The 22,780-nt window shown below is 32.9% G+C and overlaps 2 protein-coding genes across 5 annotated transcripts; both read right to left on the reverse strand.

The window, feature by feature from the left end:
• Positions 1 to 3,275: 3,275 nt before the first annotated feature.
• On the reverse strand, positions 3,276 to 5,070 carry LOC107922672 (40S ribosomal protein S19-3). Its single transcript, XM_016852805.2, has 4 exons — positions 4,801 to 5,070; positions 4,554 to 4,644; positions 4,280 to 4,463; positions 3,276 to 3,527 (listed from the first exon to the last, which is right to left on the reverse strand). The coding sequence occupies exons 1-4, from the start codon at positions 4,882 to 4,884 to the stop codon at positions 3,455 to 3,457; spliced, it is 432 nt and encodes a 143-aa protein (XP_016708294.1). The 5' UTR covers positions 4,885 to 5,070; the 3' UTR covers positions 3,276 to 3,454.
• A 2,114-nt stretch (positions 5,071 to 7,184) lies between these two features.
• LOC107922100 (UPF0481 protein At3g47200) lies at positions 7,185 to 20,411 on the reverse strand. Of its 4 annotated transcripts, XR_005909340.1 has the most exons (5): positions 20,174 to 20,308; positions 14,033 to 16,608; positions 13,514 to 13,577; positions 11,713 to 11,766; positions 7,185 to 8,325 (listed from the first exon to the last, which is right to left on the reverse strand). XR_005909340.1 is itself a non-coding variant. In XM_016851942.2 (3 exons), the coding sequence occupies exons 1-3, from the start codon at positions 20,327 to 20,329 to the stop codon at positions 17,875 to 17,877; spliced, it is 2,184 nt and encodes a 727-aa protein (XP_016707431.1). In that variant the 5' UTR covers positions 20,330 to 20,400; the 3' UTR covers positions 17,750 to 17,874. The 4 variants fall into 4 exon arrangements, 3 of the variants coding, with proteins under 3 accessions (XP_016707431.1, XP_016707428.2, XP_016707427.2); XM_016851942.2 differs by lacking the exons at positions 7,185 to 8,325; positions 11,713 to 11,766; positions 13,514 to 13,577; positions 14,033 to 16,608 and adding exons at positions 17,750 to 19,751; positions 19,905 to 20,055 and having other exon boundaries at positions 20,174 to 20,400; XM_016851939.2 differs by lacking the exons at positions 7,185 to 8,325; positions 11,713 to 11,766; positions 13,514 to 13,577; positions 14,033 to 16,608 and adding an exon at positions 17,750 to 20,016 and having other exon boundaries at positions 20,174 to 20,411.
• Between the last annotated feature and the right edge of the window lie 2,369 nt (positions 20,412 to 22,780).

Raw genomic sequence — 22,780 nt, forward strand, 5'->3', positions numbered from 1 at the left:
TATCTGCCAAATCAGACCCTCCCCCTCCGATCACTATCCACCGCCGCCCGAATCGATGTTGGTCCCTAAACAAGTGCGCTACTGTATTACCTCCCCGTTGGATGTGGTGAAACTTGAAATGCTCAAAACCTAGCACTAATCGTTTCGCATCCCAGATAATGGAACTTATCGTTGATCTGTCAATAGCAGCAGCATTGAGCTTGGAGAGGAGCACCGTTGAATCACCCTCCAATTCGACTTTTCGAAACCCCAAATCCTGAGCAAAACATATAGCCCGAACGCAAGCAAGGGCCTCCGATGTCAGCAGACAAGAGACGTTGTCCTGCCAGAGACAAGCTAAGCCCAAAATCAACCCAGCAGAATCCCAAACAATAACCCCGGCACTGGCAACATGCAGATTCGCAAAGAACCCCGCATCAAAATTGACACAAACCTAAGGATCGACAGGAGGATTCCAAAGCATGGGCTCCACAGCCAAAACCCTACCCCTATTTGACGGAAGAAAGTCTAATTCGCGCAAATACCCCAAAACAAATATAAGTAACGTCTGAACCAATTAATAAATTCCCCCATGAATGATGAGAATAAAGAGCTGTACATGTCGAGTGCACTGAGCAAATAATTGTCCAACCCAATTAATGGGTGTATCATCAGCCGCTCTGAACAGGATCCCAACTAATGCCCAAATTGTGCCAAATGTGCAGGATTCCAGGGCAATCCCGACAGACATGGAGGATGGTCTCGGGGCCACAACCACAGCGAGGACACATACGATTCGACCCAAGTCTACGCTGATACAAGTTAACCTTTGTAGGTAGAAAATTATTAATGTAACGCCAACATGTAATTTCCGTTTTCTCAGGCACCTGAGCCCTCCATAGATGTTTATAAAGTAAGCGTGTATGTTGTGTAATATTAATGTAACAGTCACCATCTGTCCCCGAAAAGCCTCGCAACAGCAGCTTGTAGCCACTCCGGACCAAGTAGTCACCATTATCCTCCAAGAACCAATGCCAACGATCCGATGAGACATGCCCAGCCAACGGGAAACGCAGTATGCACCGCCCAAGTGGTTCAGAAAATAAAGTTTATATTAACTCACTCCGCCACTCGCTCCTATCCACATCAATCAAATCTACAACTCTGTCAATTCCACTAACACGATCAATATTGATCTTGTAGGGTCGTGGACCAGGAAGCCAAGCATCATCCTATACCGAGATGGAGCACCCATTCCCCACCCGCCAATCACTTCCCATTTGGAGGGGACCTTTAGCAGCCCAGATACTACGCAAAACAAATGAAGGTTGTTGCCCTAACCTTGCTTCCATAAAACTGCACGTAGGAAAGTATTTAGCTTTAAACACACGCGACATTAAAGAATTTGGATTAGCCAGCAGGCGCTAGCCTTGCTTAGCCAATATCGCAATATTAACCTTCAAGAGATTCCGAAACTCGAGCCCGCTGACCTCTTTCAAAGCACACAAGCCCTCCCAAGAACACCAATGAATCCCCTTCCTTGAGGCTGACTTTCCCTACCAATACCGACACATTAACAGCTCCAAATCTTTGCAAAAAGAATTGGGAAGTAAAAATAGGACATAGCTTATAGGATTGATTTAATGAATACGGCCTTACCACCCTGCGAGAGGCACCGATTATACCAACTTCCAATTTTGCCAAGAAAGAGATTTTTAATAGCCCAAAACGCACGCTTTTTGTTACTCCCGACAACCATAGGCAACCCTATATAATTCTCAGGATCCGTAGTACTGTGAACACCCAACACTCCCCCAACAATAGCACGCATACCATGGCTAACATTCAAACTAAAATAAACAAGGGATTTGTCAAAATTGACTTGCTGCCTGGAACACCGCTCATATTCCCATAAGATGGCCACTACGTTATTTGCCCCCTTGGTAGAAGTCATGCCAAATATCAGAGTATCATTTGCAAAGAATAAGTGAGAAACTCGAGGACCCCCCCCCCCGACTTGCTTGTATACCTGTCAAAGGCCCATCATTATATGTCACCCTTAACAAAGTCGAAAAGTCCTCACTACAGAATAAAAACAATAAGAGACTCAGAGGGTCTCTCAGACAAAGGCCATGAGAGAAGATGATGGATCCTCTAGTCTCACCATTCATAACAACTAAATATCTGACAATCCGGACACATCGCATAATCAACTCAACCCAATGCTCTTTGAAACCCAACCTGATCAAAACTGCTTGCACTAAATGTCACTCCACTCTATCATAAGCCTTAATCATATCACTTCACAGTGAAATTACCTCAACCCCAATGTATCTTTTTGAATGAATGCAATAAATCAAAAGCAACAGTGGCAATATTAGTGATCAATGTACCAAACCCTTCAAAGTTAATATTTGTTGTTTAAAATATGACACATTATTTTTTTTATTTGCAGTTTAAATCTAGATAAAAAGTTTCATTCTTTCAAAATACAAATTTTACTACACAATGAATGACTTTTCTAGGAATAAATATTAACTTTATTAAAAAATAATTTTACTAAAATTTTTAATTTATTTCAATAGTATAGAAATTATTTTGATATAATTAATATAATAAAAGAACCAACTAAGATAAAAGGTTGTAGGGATGAAAAATAACAATCATTAAATCTATTAATTGATTTTTATTTATAAATAATATAAAAAATAACAAATTAACATAACTTACACATATAATAATATGTTTGACGCATCAAACTTTAAAAATAACAAGACTTTATAAATTTGATACTTATTATTCGACCAAGACTAAAATTTTCAAATTCTAAAAACACAAGGATTAAAAATAACAAACATTTACATCCACAACAAAAACATTTGACCAGTTTTATTTATCTCAAAGCCGAATCTTGTTATCTTTTCCCAAAAATAATTTTGGCAGTAATAAAAGATGAACTCTGGATTTTCGGCTAGTAAACTTTCATAGAGATGGTTTCCAAGGCATTTCTTCAAGTAAAACACTAGTCAATCTTGAACTGCATTTCACCATTTGGCACTTACCATTCCTTGAAGAAAATAGAAGGAACAAAAGCATGAACGTAGGATTTAAAGAACATTTCAACTCATCACTTCACACTAATTCCGACATTTACTATTACCAATAAAACAACCAATATTTGTCGAAAGAGCTAAATTCTTACTAATTAAACGACCTAGATTACTTTAAAACACAAAACTGAATCAGAACCAAGTGTTCAGTGCTGGACAATCCAGTGAGAATGAAGACAGTAAACATGCAGAAGGGCAACTCCACCACACAATCTTCCATTAGAATTCAAAATTCATGGTCATAGTTAAACACCAACCACATTGGTTTCTAAAATTAAAATTTAAAAAAAAAATTCCCACATAGCGGATGGACCAACACGAAAATTGATTAACACAGCCTTCAACAACAGCTCTCTTAAAATTTCTCAGATGGCAACCGCAATCCTTCCAGCTACTTGGTCCAGATCACGCTGACCGTTTGATGTGATTCTCCTTCCACTGATACACCACATAAAGATTAGTTTATCTTAATAGATAACAGAAATTGCTATCACAATATGATACATGCCAAAAAACTGTTCTGTTTACATAGTTTCTGAAACTTTATAATGAAACCCCTTTATATCATTATAACATTTTGAAATCTAACTTCCAAATCATTATGACAATTTCTTGTTTTAATCCTAAGAAATTAATATAAAGTTTCTTAAACAAATGAGTGCTTATGTACATGTTAAACGTTACCTTCGGATGAATTTAAATCAGTGTATTTGTTTGTTGTTTTAGAAAAGAAGATATATGCTTCAACATTCTACATTTCACAATCCGTTGTCATAAACCACATAACTACGCTACTCATAGTCGAGTGAATCCGACATGGATATTTGCAACATTTTTAAGTTAAATATATTCAAACAATACCTCTCTACACAGTCTGCATATGTCACAAAGATTGAGCACATGTAGACAAATAAGGTATTTAAGAGTAACATTGGCTTAGATTATTACAAGGATTTCAAGTATACACCTACATGCTTCAAAAAACACATACAATAAGTAATTTTTTGAAACAATAGGTTAGAGAAGAAATGTCTATCTAACTTTCTGAATAAGGAATAATACAATCATGAATTGTTTTCTCGTTTACATTCCTTGTTAGGGGTGAAGCTATAATAATACCAAAAAACGAATAATTCCAGTAGCAATCATATTATTGCAAAAAAAAAACAAAGGTAGCAGAGAAAACTCACCCTTTAGGATCAATATCAATGATGTTCACATTCTGCAATTGCTGAAGAATGTGACGGGCAACAGATCCACTACTCTTGCAGAAATGGCGAGGGCGACTTCCATTTCTCTTAGCCCCTCCATAAATCCTCCTAAAGGCACCAACACCAAGACCTCCCCTCAAGTATATCTTCCTTGCCATGGAAGCTACAAAAACAAGAGATAGCGATGATTAGAGCATAAGTACGCATACAATGCCGTATCAGTGTTGGCCTGATAAAGCTATAAAACACATACCAGCTCTGATATAGTACCAATCTGGATCGTAGGGAGGAAGTTCCTTGAGTTTACCAGTCTTCACAATATCAGTCCATGAAGGAAGCTCGATCTATTTTTTTTTTAAATAAAAGTCAGATTAAGGAAAAAATAATCCTGTTTTAAGTAAGAAAACAATCAAAGATATCCAAATTGCAGGTAGAGCGTTATACATGAAAATATTATATCCCTAAGAAATAAAATGAAGAAAGAGAGAAAAGCAGAGCACCTTGCCGGAACGCTTGAGATGGGCGGCGTAAGCCTTGACGAAGTCATGAGGGGAAACGTCCTTAACAGTTCTGGCAGCCTCCATTTTCTCTGCTTATCTGACTGTCTGCTCCGTTTTCTGTTTGCGAAATAGGGTTGCAGCGGCACCAGACGGAGATAATATATATAAGATTTCAAAGGAACTAGGGTTTATGCTATATCTCTTTCGTCAATTACCAAAATAGCCCCGTCATGGGTCTGACTCAGATCCAAACCAAACCCATATATGCTATACACATCCAAATCAGTAGTGTCCAATCCATGTATATACCCAAATCCCACCCAACCCAACCCAAAATATTACTTCTAAATTCTTTCATTTATATCAACTCTATTACCTCAATTACTTCACTATTAAATAGCTAACAAGACCTTTTTTTAATTGAAATAAAAATAATTTTAGTCCTTAACTTTTCATATTCTTTTGCCAATTTGATATTAATTTTATAAAAAAATATAATATTTGAAATTCTAAAAATACATAAAATAATTCATAAAATAATAAAGTGAGGGAAAATTATTTTTGAACCCTTCGAAATTTCGCTCTTTGTATTATCTGTATAGAAATATTTAATACCTATTCTTTAAAAAAAATAAAACTATATAATAAAAATATTCCATACCCATTCTTTATAAAACATGAAAAAATAGAAACATTAAGTAAAATTAATGGTCTTTGTTTTTTATCCCTTCTATTTTTTTACAATGCTTAAAAATGGAATATAGTTTATTTTTACTATTTGGATTTTGAAAATGATTTAAATGAATTGAAATTTTAAATGTATCAGAGTCGATTTCACAAGTATCCAGGATATCAATTCTAGAATTTAAGGCTTATTCTACATCACCCAATTCATCATTTTCTTATTCTCAGACATATTAATTCTTTAGCAACAACACTTTTTGAGATTTTGATATTTTTAGAATGTTTATATTGAATTTTCTAATTTTTATTGAACAATTTTGTTTTTTTTAATATATAAATTTATATAGAATCATAGTCAAATTGACAAAAAGAATAAAATGTGAAGACTAAAATTATTATTATACCAACTAAAAAACTGTCATCGTTAGCCACTTAACAGTCAAGTGATAGAAAAATAATTTTGAAAACGTTAGTAACTGAATTGTAACTTTTTTAATTAAGTGACCAAAACAAAAATTTACCTATAATTGAGTGACTAATGTTGTAGTTTACTCTAAATTCTTTAACTAAACAAATTAATCAGTCAAACAGCTCAATTAAAAAATGACTAAAAAGTCTCTTTTTTTTCTTTACAAAGTAAATTATATTATTATTAAGGTATTATTATCTTTTTATCTTTTATATAAATTAATAAAAGTCCACATGTGATTTGACTTAAACCAAGGAAACATGGGTTTAAACGTTAAATTTTACCATTGATTCTTTATGTCGAGATTGACCAAGAACAACAAGAAGAGATAGACTAACAGAAACAAAAAGATATTGTTTTATTGAATGATTTTTGACATCCATAAGAACTAACAGCACGTTTGGTTCGCTGTAATGGAATAGATGCGTAATAGCAAATCAATTGTTTGGTTGAATGTAATGGAATAGATGCGTAATAGTATTCTTGTGTTTGGTTGAATGGAATGGAGATGTAATAGCATAAGGAAAAAAACTAGAATGACTAAAATGCCCTTAGCAAAAATTTGTTTAGATAAATGATTCTTGTTATTGTTATTAAATTTTAATAAGATTATTAAAATCAGTAATAAATAATTTAATCATATTTTAACATAATTATTATTAAATATATTTTAATTAAAATATATAATTTAATAAAATTATTAATAATCAATATTGTTATATGAATTTACTCAAATCATAATATATGATACTATAAAATATAATTTAAGATAATTATTATTAAATATATTTTAATTAAAATATATGATTTAATAAAATTCTTAATAATCAATATTATTATATGAATTTCTTAAAATCATAATATATGATAGTATAAAATATAATTTGAAATAATTATTATTAAATATATTTTAATTAAAATATATGATTTAATAAAATTTAAAATAATCATTATTATTAAATATAATTTAATTATATGAATTTGTATAATTTAATATAATTATTATTAAATATAATTTAATAATAATATATAACTTCATCAAATTCTTGATAATAAATTTTGTTATATGAATTTATATAATTTAAAATAATTAATATTAAATATAATATAATAATGATATATAATTCATAAAATTCTTAATAATAAATATTCTTATATGAATTTACTAAAATCATAATATAACTTGAGAATTTATTCTGCATAAACATAATTAACTTATATTAAGAAAATGTTAGAAGAAAATAAAATTCTACATCATAATCCATATGTTATATAGTTTTACAACATCAAAAAGTTTGAACATTGATTTTTACTGGTCAGAAAGAAATCTTCTGACCCATTCCATTCGCGCAGCATAAGGTAAACTAAAAAAAACGAGCATTTGAGTTGGATGATCTGGAATTTTACTCAAAGCTCGATACCGCTCATCATCGGTTAAACCTTCAGTTTCCCATAAGGTTGAATATAAATTTGTAGCTTTCTCTTAGATGATCTGGAATTCTTCAGACTTCTGCTGAACTACCACATCGGAGGCAATACTCCTACTGATTTGATCGCCAATGGCTCGCATGTTTTCGGCCAATAAAGTGGCAGCCTCATTCAACGAAGAAGACATATTATCACGAGCATCAGATTTCTTCTTTTTCTTGTTTGAAGATGAGGAACCCCATTGGTCTCTATCTCCTCGCGGCTCCGTACTTGAAACATCCATGTCGTCCAAAGAGACGCCAGCTTCGCAGTCATAGAATGTGTTTCTCTCTTCATTCATATCTGTAGTAGGTACATCCTCAGCATTTATTTCTTCAAGAACATCAGCAGCTGTTTGAGCATCTTTCTCAGTCGCTCGATCTCTTGCGTATATGGCAATAAGCTGGTCGTAGTAAGGGAAAGTACGATGTCTGAATTGAGCAGCTTCTTTGTGACTCTAAAAAAAATGAGGAAATCATATTAGTTATAAGTTTGGTAAAAATAAGATAATAAAGACTTGAAATACATTTTACCTTTAAATAGGAGTCCCAAACTGCATCTTCAGCAACAACGAGCTACCTATGCTCGTCCCAACCAAAACCGCTATTGTTTTGGCCATTAAGCATGTCATAGACGATTGACCATTCCCTTTTTAGTAACCTAATCCTCGATTCAATATTTGGTTTCGCCTTCAATATTGCATTTGGTAAAGCCTTTTCTAGCATTTTTTCCAACTCGTTCAAATAACCGACTTTGAACCCGGTATCAGCATTAAATGTTCCAACATTGTGCAAGTCCACCATGCAAGAAACCAAGGCTGCATCTTCTTCTGGAACCCATTTTCTTTTGGTTCCTCGAGAAGCTTGAGAAGAAGCATGTGATTGTGGAACACTTGACATAATTATCTTAAGAAAAAAAAACAAATTAACATTATTTACTATTTTTAATATCATGAATCAAAAGGTGAACAGTTTATAAAATTATATCGTTAGTTCAATATCATGAATCAAAAGCTCAATACTAAATTTAAAATTATAACACATGCTGAATGAAAAGAAATTAAATTATAATTCAACAAGTTTAGTACAATACAGAAATGAATTCAAACACCACCAAAGTAGCACAAACTAGATACATAAAATAACATCAAAAAATTAAGTCAAACTCAATTTGTCCCTAAACCAAACTAATTTCTAGATGCTTGCCATTCATTGAACATTTGGTTGGCTAGTTCCATCCTCTAAGTAGCCCAAGCATCTGATGGATGAATATTTGCGATATTCGGTTCATCGTCATCCACCACATTACTAGGTAATCCTTCTACCACATCCGCTTCAATAGGATCAATACTCATATGGGTTCGAATAAAATTATGGAGCAAGCAACATGCAATAATAATTTTATTGTGCACCATTACATGATATAATGATGGACTTCTAAATATTCCCCATCTAACTTTTAATAACCCAAAGCATCTTTCAATAACATTACATGCTGAGGCATGTTTCATATTAAAAAACTCTTGCGGAGAACTTGGCTGATAACCCTGACGCCACTCGTTCAAATGATATTGTTGTCCTCTAAAAGGTGCAAGAAATCCCTCACAATTTGTGTATCCAACATCAACTAGATAATAACAACCTATAAAATAATTTTTTTTTAAAATGATTAATTCAGCACAAAAAGTTTGATCTTAATGAACAATATCAAAGTCCTTTAACTATCCACTTTACCATGAGGAAGTTTTAGTCCATGTCTTCTACTAATGGCATCTCGAAGAACCCGTCCATCGGCAATTGAACCTTCCCAACCAGGAAGAACATAAACAAATTGCATCTCAGGTGTACAAACACCTAGCATATTTATTGCTATGTCACCTTTTCGCGTTCGATATCTAGGTTTATCAACTGTTGGAACCCTAATCTTGATGTGGGTTCCATCAAGAGCACCTAAGCAATTCTATATCACATGATATAAAACCTTGAGTTAGAATACTAATTTAAATCTAAATCAACTAAATGTTGTACAAGTTATATATAAAACTCAGTCCAATACCTTAAACCATTTCCACCTTGTGTCAAAAGAATCGGCTGTAATTGGCTCCGGCTTTTTAAATAACACATCTTGTAAGCGTATGACAGCATTTAAAACACTATGAAATGCTCTGCTAACAGTTTCCCCGGACCTTCTAAAGTGATGCTTGATAACTTGATTTTTCAGGTGATGGGAGATGATATGTAAAAACATTGCTATTTGCTCATCAACAAGCATGAACCTTGACAACTTTAATCCCCTTATCGATTCTAACATCTCACATAGTTTAAAAAAAGTAGTTCTATTCATTCTAACTTGTTCAATACAGGTCTCGTCACTAGCATATACAAGCCTTTTCACATAATCCCGTTTTGCATAAAAATCTAAGGTATAAGATCTAATCATTGGTCTATAAGTATGTAGGCTAAGGTTGGCACCCATTCTAAATAAGAACCAAATCGTAATTCTACAGATTTCCAACCATATTGTCAATGCAATAACAATTCTTTTATGCCTCACACTTTGTGCAATTAAAGGCAGACGAGCCATTACTGTAACATATTAAAATTAGAACACACTATCAAAGAATTGAAGTTGCAATTACACATTATCAAATAAAAATAAACAGCACAAATTTAGAACACACGAAGCAAAAAAGTATCTATTAAATGATATCGTTGCAACTTTAATTTCATTTCTCTATCAATCACCCAAACAATAATGAAAGAAAAGATATTTAAATACATTTTAAATATATTAAAATTTAAAGGTATATGTATAATTGACCTAAAATTAATTGTTGGTATTTGTTAGATTATAACTAAACTCATTATAATTTAAAATTATAAAGCATGTTCAAAGTTTGAACATTGATTAGTTTATTTATTGATGATTAGTTTAACTAAAGTGACCTAATTTTAAAACAAATAAAATAAAGAATGAGGATTTGGTTTACTAATGAAATTGAAGTTTTAAAACTTTTATAACATTTTAAATTTAAATTTCATTTTGTAAAAATATATATAACTTTTATCTCATTTACATGTACAAATAATTATTAAAAAGTAGTATTGTATTTGCAATTATGATTGAAAAAGATTGAAATGTAGTATTGTATTCACATGTACAAATAATTGTGATTTAAGCCCATTATTTTAAAAAAGCATACATATCTTCTAAATGCACCGTTTTTCACACACATACCATGCTATATAACTACTAATTAGAATTTAAAATCTTATTTAAAGAAAATTAATTCTTTTATTACTTGATAAAGCTTTTGTAATATTAAATCAGAATCCAAAATCTTACTTAACTATATCAAATTTCTTATTATTATATTTGTTGGAATTAGTCAGTTGGACTTATTAAATCAAAAAATGATTGATTGGTATCTATCAATACTTCGACTTTTTTCTTTTTATTGTTTTTAATGTTTATCTTAAAACTAAATCCAACACCAATCAAATTGAAAATTAATGATATACCTGAATTGATTTCAAAAACCTGCTTACAATAATCCATGCCGAAGTACATATCTAACTTTTATTATTAATAATCTTTGTCACATAAAGCAAAAGGATGGGATTAGAGGTAGTGAGCTATTTTGAGGGAGACTGATGGGGGTAGGGGAAGCAGGCATGTGGATGAGTGGGGGAGACGCCAAACTCATCAATTAACCCTCTTTCAAATTATTTGTAAAGCAAAATAAAAAGGGAAGAACCAGTTACTCCCCCCAATCTTTTTTCCTCGCTCTTTTTCTTTTTTCTTTTTATTATTATTATTTCACTTCTTTCATTTTGCTTCGTACAGTAATGCATTTTGTTGTTTTTGGGCGGCAGAAAGGAAAACCCCAAAAGCTTAAGCTTACCCTTAAGTTTCTACACAGCCTTGCCTTTGTTTCATCAATTCATCTATCATCTGTTGTTATTTTTCTTTTGTATCAAATTTCATTTTCAAACTCATTTTATTATTATTTGAATAATATCAATTAAAGGTTGAACATAATTATATATTAGTATCAAATGAGCAACAAAAGCTGAACTTGATTTTTTTTCGGATAAACGTTACTTTTTTTATTTACCAACAAAACCATACAAACATGCAATAACCATAACCATACAAACAAAAGTTGTAATGAGCAATACAAACATACAAACAAAACCATACAAAGGAAACAACAAAAGCTGCTACAGCAATACAAACATGCAATCGGGGAAAACATACAAACAAAACCATGAATACCAATGGAAACTAACCTGTAATGAGCAAATCGGGGATGACTACGATGAAGAAGTGTTGGAACAAAGAACCTGTAATGAGAAAAGGGAAACCAATTAAGTGTTGAGAGACAGAAAGATTAATGTTAAGTACCCTACCCTATGTGGTTTCTCAAGCCACACAAGAACAAACTGCTCATCACATTATATGCACAAAAAGGACAGTTCACATATGCCTTCAGAGAAGATTTGATAACTACTACCCTTGGTTCTAATGCTGGTCTATCTGAAGAATAGCTACCAACATGAACATGCCATTCCATAATATTAAATTAAAAGGACTTGTACCAACATGAAACACAAATCAGCATGCAAAAAAATTCAGGCAAAAAAGAAAACTCAAAATTAAAATTGAATATAGAGTTTCTTATCCTTCATCTGAGTGCCAATATCTAATCTAATCATTAACTACAGTTTAATGATAGAAGAAATGTGCTGTAAGTGGTTGTGTTTATATAAAATAGGATCACATTTTAACAATTTTACCTGATATACTTTAATCTTTCAGTTGAAAGGAAAATAATTGAAGGTGTAAAGACAAAATTGAGTACATAGGTACAATCCCAGAAGAAATTAGCCTTTTATCATCCAATATATTAACATTAATCATAGCAAGTTTATACTCTCTGTTCTAGTTTCAGAGAGGACAGGGGAATCGTATCTGCTATAATCAGCATATAACAAGTACTGGAATTGAAGATTGAATCTCATACAGGACGAAACAATTGCTCAACCAATAAGGAGAAGCAGGAAACTGATAAACTGATAAAGTTGTAATGGGAATATAAGAAAAGAGATTGTGTGTATTGAAATTCAAAATTGAAATTAGATGTCACCTCTTAAAATCGAGTCCATGAAAAGAGTGAAAAAAGGTGAAAGTTCAAACATTTAACTATAATTTGTAGTTGAGTCACATTAGTATAATAAAATGAGCATGTAATATATATGTTAAGTACAGCCAAGGGAGAGAGGTGTTGGTGCATATGATTTGGTTGGTAGCTCTGTCGACTAATTCATTTTCTTCCTGATTAAGAAGAAAGGGGTTCGCTTGTGAAGAAGCAGACTAAAAAAATAGAGCTTTCAGAGAACCGGCCCCCTTTTTAAGAGTCTTTAGAAGTATATATAAATGAATTTTTTTTGGGTCAGATTCCGAATCAAATTATGATATATTCTATTAGAAGAGGCAAAATGGAAGGAGACCTAAAAACTTAATGATTGGTATGGCCTGCAATATTGTATATATTTCCAAGCATCTTGATTGACATACCACCAGATTTTCTGGTAACAATTTTGCTTATGGTTTAAGCCTATGCTTGGTTCTACTATCTTTTTCAGTGTTTCAAACCACATATCAAACATAATACAGTTGGTAAATCCGGTTGAAGACTACACACAATGGCCTCTGCTGTTTTGCGATATGTCAAGGAGTTTTCGACTGTCAGTACATCAAATATAAATCCTAAAACTATGTCGTGATGTTGAAAACCACACTTTTTGACATAAAATGCATGAACAGGGACTGCTCCTTAAGTTCCTACTTTTTTTTTTGCATGTAATTTCTCTTTATTTCTGTGTTAGCCCCTTTCATATAATCCTTTTCTGATATTTCAAGATCAAAAGTAAAGGGCACACCGATGCTTCTCATGCAATGAAAATGATGATTTATAACCCTCTCTAATCATGCCAGAGCCCAAAAACTTGATCTTCAGAAATACCAACATGAACATGCCACAATCCAAGGCAAAGACAGACAAAGAAATGAAAAGTTCAAGATTCATACCTCAAGATTCAAAAACCAAACGCCGAGACCGAGAGAAAAAATGAAGCAGTGGATTTCAAACGTGCTGCAACAAATGAAAGGGATAAAATGAAAAAAGAGACCGAGATAGAGAATCGATAAAGAAATGGGAGGAGAAATGATGAGGACAAAAAAAGGAGAGGGTGGAGGTTGATTTCGGGTATGGAGAGAGGGTAAAACAGAGACTTGGGAAGGGAAGCCAGACGTAATAGGGTAATCGTCGATTTGGGAAGGGAATAGAAAAGCAGAGAATTTGGGGATTAGGTCGGTATTGTAATAGGCGCGTAATACCGATTACAACGAACCAAACGCCAGAATAGGTCGGTAATGTAATAGGCGCGTAATCGGGGCGTAATGGATTACCTATTACACTGAACCAAACACGCTGCAAGTCAGCCGATTCAATAGCTAAGTAACAGAGTTACCTAATTGAACTAACAACTGACTTCTTAACAAACTAACTACCTAACTACAACTAGTAGCTTATTTCTTAACACTCACCCATCATTTGCTGCTCTGGAGATGCTCATTTCTGTTGAGAATGTGTCATGAACATGGTAAAACGTCCAGCTGAGAGATGCTTTGTGAGCACATCTTCCACCTAGTCCTGAGCTGGGACATGGACATGATTAAACTTATAATGAAGAACTGGATTGGCTAATACTGCAACAGCACCTGAGTTGTCACACCATATAGTTGCCTTGCTTACAACCTGAACAAGTAATTCAACAACCAAAGATTCTAGCCAGATGATTTTAGCAGTGGCAAGTGCTAGACTCCTGTATTCTACTACTGCAGTGAACCGAGACACCAATTGTTGTTTCTTTTAGCCCCAAAAAACAGGATTGCCTTCTAGGAAAATACAAAGCCTGATGTTGAGCGCTTATCATCAGGATCAGTGCCCCAATTGGCATCTGAGTAGCCTACAAGAGACAACTGAGAGGCTGCAGTAAGAAATATGCCATAGTCTAAGGTGGCCTGCAAGTACCTTAGAATACGTTCGGCAGATCAAGAGGCTTGTTCATGAACTAACACGCCTTATTGACAACATTGTCTAACAGTTCTGTAAATCAGTGCACAGACTAGCTAAATCAAGCTCTCGAACCTTAAAAACATATAAATTATAAGAAAATGACTTGTATACTCGCAAAACTGTTGGCCGAAAGTTTGAATGTTATAAAACCCTATTTCCTTCCTTTTTAAACTGTGGAGAAGAGGATGATGAGAAAATGGTTTTCATTTTCATTTTTTTTGGTGAATGGTTTTCATTTTCTTTTAATTTTTACTTTTGTACCTAATTTAAAATTAATAAGCCTTAATTAATTAAACTAAACCTAAATTAAATTAATAATAAGCTTAATTAACATAAATTTAGTGGAATTATACATCATCCTCCACCAATCAACAATACTAAATGGTCTAATTAAAAATTTGTAGCAGTTAACTTTTACCATTGTTACAATTTAATCCTTGTAGCTTAATTACCTATCCAATTGAAAAAAATTAAGGGATCAATCGTGAATTAAATATTATCCTAACCTCGTAAATATTAAATAATAATATTTACGGACTCACTCGTCAAAAGTAAGGGCTCGAGACAACCATTTTCGATACTAATGAAAAACATATTGTTATAGTTAGAACATGAAGAACATGTTTAAGGTATAAAAGTCTATTACCAATGACAATAAATTAAGGAAGATCCTACATGTGAGATAGAAACAAAAGTACCATTTCCCATCAAAAGTTTGCTTGTACCTGTGTACTCAGTAGCATGATTGAGATTTGAAACATCATTAGTGATGTGGTTTGTGGCTCCTGAACCTGGATACCATATCTAATCAGCATTTTTGTTCGAGGATGCTGCAAAATGACACCCTGGTTGACCAAGGCTTGCTTGAGGAAAACTGCTTGGAGATTGCCACCACTAAGTCGATGGACTAAGAGCTCTACTACAATATTAGTGCATGCCACAACTTTGTGAAGAATGTGCTGACTGTATTTAATCAGTAAACTAATGAAAATTCACAGACATTATTTGGCCCTTATAAGAAACACCTGGAAAGTTCTCATCAAATTTGTAATAACACTTCTGCACAATGTGGCCAATTTTACCACATAATTGGCATTGAGGTCAATTGTGTGGAAATCATCCCCCACGACCTCTGCCCCGATGAAACCCTCTACCATGCTGAAAACCACCTCTAAATTGTTACTTATGCCATTGATTATAGGTCCTGCTATAGCCATTCAAACTAGAGTTCTTAGACTGATTTGTACCCTTACTATTCTACTGACTAGCTAGATTAGCTTGCATAGGTACATTGGACACAAACTCTAGCTACCTTTCTTCGCAATCAAGAAGCATTTCAGCAAGAAGGTCAAGGGAAACACAAGTAGCTAAGGCCACCACCCAAACAGATTCATATTCTACGGAGAGCCTACAAGAATAATGCTAACTTGCTCCTGCAAAAAAATTAGACTACTTGCTGCAGTTAGTGTGTCACACATCCCTTTGATCTTGGCTAGATACTCCTTAACAATTAACTAACCCTTCTTTTGAGAATACAAGACATGCCTTAAACTTGAAATCTTGACAGTAGACTTTGTAGCAAACTTCCTTTCTATAGTTGCCCACACATCAAAACTAGTATGAGCATTAGTAAGATAAATCAAGACTTCATCACACACGGTAGACAACAACCAAGATGCTAGCAACTTATCCTGTTGTTTATGTAGTACATACTCAGGATTCTCAACTAACTTCTCATCTTTATCCACTACAAACTGAGATGGGATACTAACGGTTCCTAAAACAAAACCTTGCACACCATACCCTTCAAGAATCAACATGATTTAATGCCTCCATAAAGAAAGTTATTCTCACCAAGTTTGACAGTATAATGCTTAGGAAATTGTTGAACTTTCTAACCAATAATAGAAGCAACTGAACTGGGCTTCGAACATGGTGAATTTATCTGCTTACCACCATTTGAGGAGTGATTCTAACTGCCTTCTTTTCCTGAAACTACTTTTGGTGCCATGTTGAATCAACCACCTTGTGAACAAACTTTCACCTACTTCAACAAGAAAAATCGTGGCTCTGATATCATGTCAAGATTGACCAAGAACGGCAAGAAGAAGAGATAGACTGATAGAAACAAGAAGATCTTGTTTTATTGAATGATTCTTAACATTCATAATAACTGAGTGCTTGCCATTTATAGAAGAGCAGTTAGCAAGTCAGTTGATTCAATAGCCGAATAACAAAATTACCTAACTGAACTAATCACTAACAGCTGACTTCTAAACAAACTAACTGCCAACTACCTAACTACAATTTCTAGCTTATTCCTTAACACTTTATAATTTTTAATAAATATTTTTTTACATAATTGTTTTCACTCACATCGTGGTGTGCAATAATACGAGGAAAATGCTTATTTATTTCACATGAATTACAATAATTAGACATAAATAAAAAAAATAGTTATACAAATTTGAACTTGAAACTAGAGAGATGAGTAAAATTCCTTGTAAAAAATAAGACATATTCAAAAAAAAGTGAAAAAAGTCCTTCTCTTTCCCCAAAATAAGTCACTTGAGTGGCTAAAAGTTACCAATTAAAAGTCGTTTATTGCTAACTCATATACTAAAACATGATGAACAAACAATATTCCTATCAAATGTAGCATAGATGCAATAATTCTGTAAATCATATGGATATGCTATCTATGCTAACATTAAGTCATTGATATTACAAACTAAATTGTATTTAATTTTACAAATTAATAAATATTAATACAAGTGATTTTATCTTTTTGATATTTTTTAAGTAAATAAATAATATTTGAACTTTAGTATGATCATTTCAACTAATGCCTCGTATTTTAAGGTACATTTTTATAAATTTATTATTTACGTAGTTTATCCCCCACATATTATGCGGCCGATGGATTGTGATAAGCTTTGTAAAGCTTCGTAGAGAAAGGAAAGTAAACAGAAGATGTTTCGACTTGGTTTCTCTAAATTCGTCTCTTCGTATATTTTATAATTTGTTTACTAGAATTTCAACGTTTCTTCTCCTTACCTAACCATAGAGGGCAAGTGGAGAGGTAGTGACTGGAAAAAGCAACCTCATCTGTCATTTTCTTACTGGTCCTGGTGTTGATAAAACTATTATTGCAATTACTAGAGAGATGATAAAGTTTCTTGAACTAATTTGAAAGGTGGCTCATGCCCTTTATAGCAAAACTAGTTAAAATGGTAACATAAACAATTATAGACAGATTCTTATACATCAAACGTTTTCCACCAAACTTACGAAGATTGTTAGCCATAGATCAATCCCAAGGTACAGGTGACAAAGCCGAGAGTAACTTCCCAATCACTTTATGTTCTAATATTTTACTCCACGCCTCGTTGTAATATTCCTCATTGCTCACACAATCCACAATCATCTCATTTTTGTCCACAATAGACCATGACACTCTACTGGTGTCCCCTCCTGATTTTTCTTTCCTTTTGGTTGAATCTTCAACCTCTATGCCTTCCTTATCCGCTGCCACCGGATCTTCAACCTTGATATATTGATCCTTCGCTTCTAACGTTATTTTTTTAAATTTTCTTAAAAATTCATCGGCCTCCTCTTCAAGTTCGCGTGAATAATCGACCTTCTCATCAAGTTGGCGTGGTGATGGTGCAGGAGGAGGAGGAATTTCATGACCCATGAGTATTATAATAACAATGACAAGATTGAGGAAAAAGAAAGCCATGAATTTGCTATTTCTAAGGCTCAAGTCTATGGATTTTACACGTCCTCTTGCACTTTTATATATAAACCCAGCCATACGGAACACAGAATCGCAGATAAAAGAGGTATGGTCTTGAGGACATGTAATGTCACCCTGAAACTCTCCATTTATGCCATTAAATTTAACTTGCTCTACGAAATGGATCATCAAATTAACACCTGATCTTAATCGGTTGAAACCCAACACAAGGTTTGTGATGCAGAAGAAACAAATTCTCCAATATCTCGACACAAGACGCCGCCAAGGCCGAGTTTTCCCATCTTGTGTATAGTACCATTCTAGTTCCTTCAACCTCTTGGAAAGATAGGAATGTTGGACGTCGAGATCTAGAATATTCATCCAAAGCATATGGAAAGATTGTACCACTTTTTGCTCATTGTGGGAAAATCTTGAGATGATGCCATTTGAACATAGCAACTCTGCATCAGAAGGATGTCTAATGAGCTTACTCATGAAAGAGACATAAGCAGTAAAGTCTTTGGAGCTTGTCTCAGAACAATGCTCGAAGGCCACGAAGTTATTAAGGATGGCGATAAAGATGTCATTAATGGTTACAGACGGGATTTCAAGCCCTCCGTTGTTGAAATTGATATTTGTGAACCTAGCAGCGGTTGTTGACCTCAACTCTATACCTGATGCTTGGAGTTCCATTGCATTCTTTGTTAAGTAAAATGGAGGCTGCAGTTCAAGTTGATCTCTCATTGTATCAGCTTGGTTTCTCGTACTGATTTTCTTCAAAAATGAGTAAACAAAATTTGGGGCGACCATTTGGGATGGACTTGATGAGCGGATAGACTGGAGAAGCAAGTCAAGTAAATGGTGGGGTTTCAAAGGGCAGGCGATATCCATGGATAGAGGGAAAGCTAGATCGAAAAATTTCAAGGCCTTAGTGCATAGAGAAGGTGTCGGTGTCCCTTCTTGGCTCTCCAATGACTCAAACAGCATTTCCAAAACAAAAAAGGGAATTTGGTTGTCTAGAATGAGCAGGTCTTGAACCAAAATGGGGAGTTGCCATGGTTCAATGGGGAAAACCCAAGGTTGTTGTTCAGAGACTCCAAAATGGTGCAGAACCTCCATTATGAAGCAACCATCAAGTAACATCATTTCAACGAATTGGGGACTGGACATTGAGAAATTGTGGGAATAGCATGTTCTGGAATGCCGCTCAAGACTCATCATTTGCTGCACATAAAAGCGCAAATCTTTGCCTGTCCGAGATATAAACCTGTCAAGGAAAGAGTACTTGTATTTGTCAAGTGGGAGGTTTCGATTTGTGTAATGATAAGGGCCAATTGAAGCCAACTGAGGCTCCTGGAATTGCAGGCCAGGAAAAGGAGTTTTAAAGATGCAAGGAGAGACAGAAGAGCTGGTACTATAACATAAATCTCCATCATCATCAGTTACATCTTTCTCCTTAGATTCCAGCTTTGGATTTGTGTCCCAGTTTGAAGCCAACTGAGGCTCCTGGAATTGCAGGCCAGGAAAAGGAGTTTTAAAGATGCAAGGAGAGACAGAAGAGCTGGTACTATAACATAAATCTCCATCATCATCAGTTACATCTTTCTCCTTAGATTCCAGCTTTGGATTTGTGTCCCAGTTTGCCTCAACGGAACCTTCTGAACCAATCCAAGTAGTCAACCGCCTTCTTTTTTTTGGGTTTTCTGCCGTAGCCTGCCAACAACTTTGCCCTTTCATTTCCTTATTTCTAATCTAATGCAGACATATAATTGACTTTCAAACTCTGTAAATTTTTAAAAACTATATGAACTGGTTTCAACTTTGGTAAAACTACATGTTTGATGATGAACAGATAAACGGTGATAATTACCTGGATTTTAGCATCAGGTTCCTTGTAAGAGTTGTCAACGTCTCCTGGTAATCCACCTTTTTCCTTTATTGTGATATCCATCATCGATCTTTGCAGAGACTTCTTCACGTTGAAGGTTGCAGATCTGAGTTTCTTTTTTATTGTGATATCCATCATCGATCTTTGCAGAGACTTCTTCACTTTGAAGGTTGCAGATCTGAGTTTGTTTTTTTTAGCTATTGTTGACTATTATAACAGTGGAAATCAGGCTCTCTTTTTTTTATTATTAAATTAACCTAAAAAAAATTAATTATTTAAACGACTTATTTTTGTTATAAAATACGAAAATAACCAAAATTTACGGTAAAAATTAATTGAGCCAAAATATTTGACGCCACCAACATGTCATGTCATTAATATATATTAAAAAATTAATTTTTTAATGGAGCCATATAAAATATTGCTACTTGCATAAATATTAAAGAAATATTATGATTTTTTTAAAGTATAGGGAATTTAAGCAATTTTACTTCTTTTTTTGTGGAACCAAATAAATTGAGGCTATCAAATTTCAAGACAGTAGTCTATTAGCCTATTTGCCTATTGAAACTGGTAATTTTTTTTTCATTCACTTTTTTCTGATTGTTTGTCCGTTTTCATTTTTTTATTTTTTTAAAGTTTTTTTATTTATTTACTTTTTAAGTTTTTTTATTTGTCCTTTATTTATTTTATTTATTTGTTTATTATTGGTTTTATGAAATGTTTTATAATATTATTTTTTAAAATTTTAAATATATTTTCTTAAAATTATTAATTTTTTAAAATTTAAACATTATTTTTAAAATTTTAAATATACTTTTTAATAATATAAAACATTTAAAATATATTATTTTTAAAGATATGACCTTTCAAATTTATTATTTATTTTATAATATTTTAAATGTATATTTTAAAATTTTTAAATATATATTTATTTAATTTTAAATATAATTTTTAAAATTATGATTTTTAAAATTATTTTTAAAGGTATTTAAACTTTTTTTAAAATTCTATTTAAAATTTTAAAAAATAATATTTTATTTAAAAAAGTGAAAATTAAATTGATTGGAAAAAAAATAAAAAATATGATTCATTAGTTAAAAAGATTAAGACTTTTGTAAATATATATATATTAAAAAAGTAAAAATTTATATTAAAAAATTAAATATATATATTATAACTAATCACATCGTGTCAATGACATTAATGATGTGACCAGTCATTAGTCTAATCATATGTGGACTTTTATTAATTTATATAAAAAAATAAAAGATAATAATACCCTAATAATAATATCATTTACTTTGTAAAAAAAAAGACTTTTTAGTAATTTTTTAATTGAGTTGGTTGAGATAATTTGTTTAGTTAAAGAATTTAGAGTAAACCACAATATTAGTTACTCAATTATAGGTAAATTTTTGTTTTGGTCTTAGATGCTCATTATGCTAATTATCGGTCTTAGAGTACACCAGAATATCGTCGATAAAGGCTACGACGAACTAATTTAGATACGGCTGAAAAACCCGATTCATCAGATCCATGAATGTCGTCGGAGCATTCATCAAACTAAAGGGCATTACTAGGAACTCGTAGTGCCCATACCGAGTCCTAAAAATCGTCTTAAAGATATCAGCTTCCTTAACTCTAAGCTGATGATACCTAGAGCGGAGATCTATCTTCGAAAATACTGAAGCCCCACGAAACTGATCAAACAAATCATCGATCCTCAAAAGTGGGTACTTATTCTTTACCGTCAACTTTGTAACAACCCGATTTAGACCCTAGTCGAACAGTGGTTTCGGGACCACGAATTCGAGTCAAAAAATATTTTAATATTATTTTTTGTGCTTATAGTATGTGAATTGACATGTGTAAAATTTTCGTAAATTAATTTATCCGTTTGTGTGCTTAATTTGTGAAAAGGGCTAAATCGCATAAAAAGTAAAAGTGGCATTCTCATTGTTAATATGCTAATTTGTTATGATTTGATTTATGGGAAGTCCTTAAAAGGTTAACATACCATTATAAGTTTAGTGGACATTTATGTCCATGAATTAAGTAATTTATATTAAGCTTTTATTAAGGTTAAAATGGTAAAAAGTAAATAACATGATATTAAATAAAATAAAACACAAAATTCCATGCATTTGGCTTTGTTTTTGCCGAAACTTGAAGAACAAAGAAGACATTTTTGTGTTTTAAGTATTCGACACTTTGGAAGCTAAAATTTGGTATGTGTTTTGCTTGGCTTTTGATAATTTTTATGTTTTTGTGACCGTTGCTTAGTATATTGCCTAGCCCATGTATTAATTGTTGGAGTTGATTATGAATTTGAGAATTTCCATGGTTGATAATGTGATAAATTTGTTGTTTGATGATGAAAAATAAATCTTGGTTGATAGATTATTATGTTTAATTAAGTGGTTTTTAGTAAAAATGTGTATTAAGGATTAAATTATGAATTTTGTAAATTGATGGGTCAAAATGTGAAATAAATGATAAAATTTTATTGCTAGAGACCTAAGGTAGATTCGTCCTAACTAGGGTGTATTGAAATTTTGAATATTTTGAGTTGTATTGAAATAGGGA

This window comes from Gossypium hirsutum, chromosome D01 (genome assembly GCF_007990345.1).
Source record: "Gossypium hirsutum isolate 1008001.06 chromosome D01, Gossypium_hirsutum_v2.1, whole genome shotgun sequence".
NCBI lineage: Eukaryota > Viridiplantae > Streptophyta > Magnoliopsida > Malvales > Malvaceae > Gossypium > Gossypium hirsutum.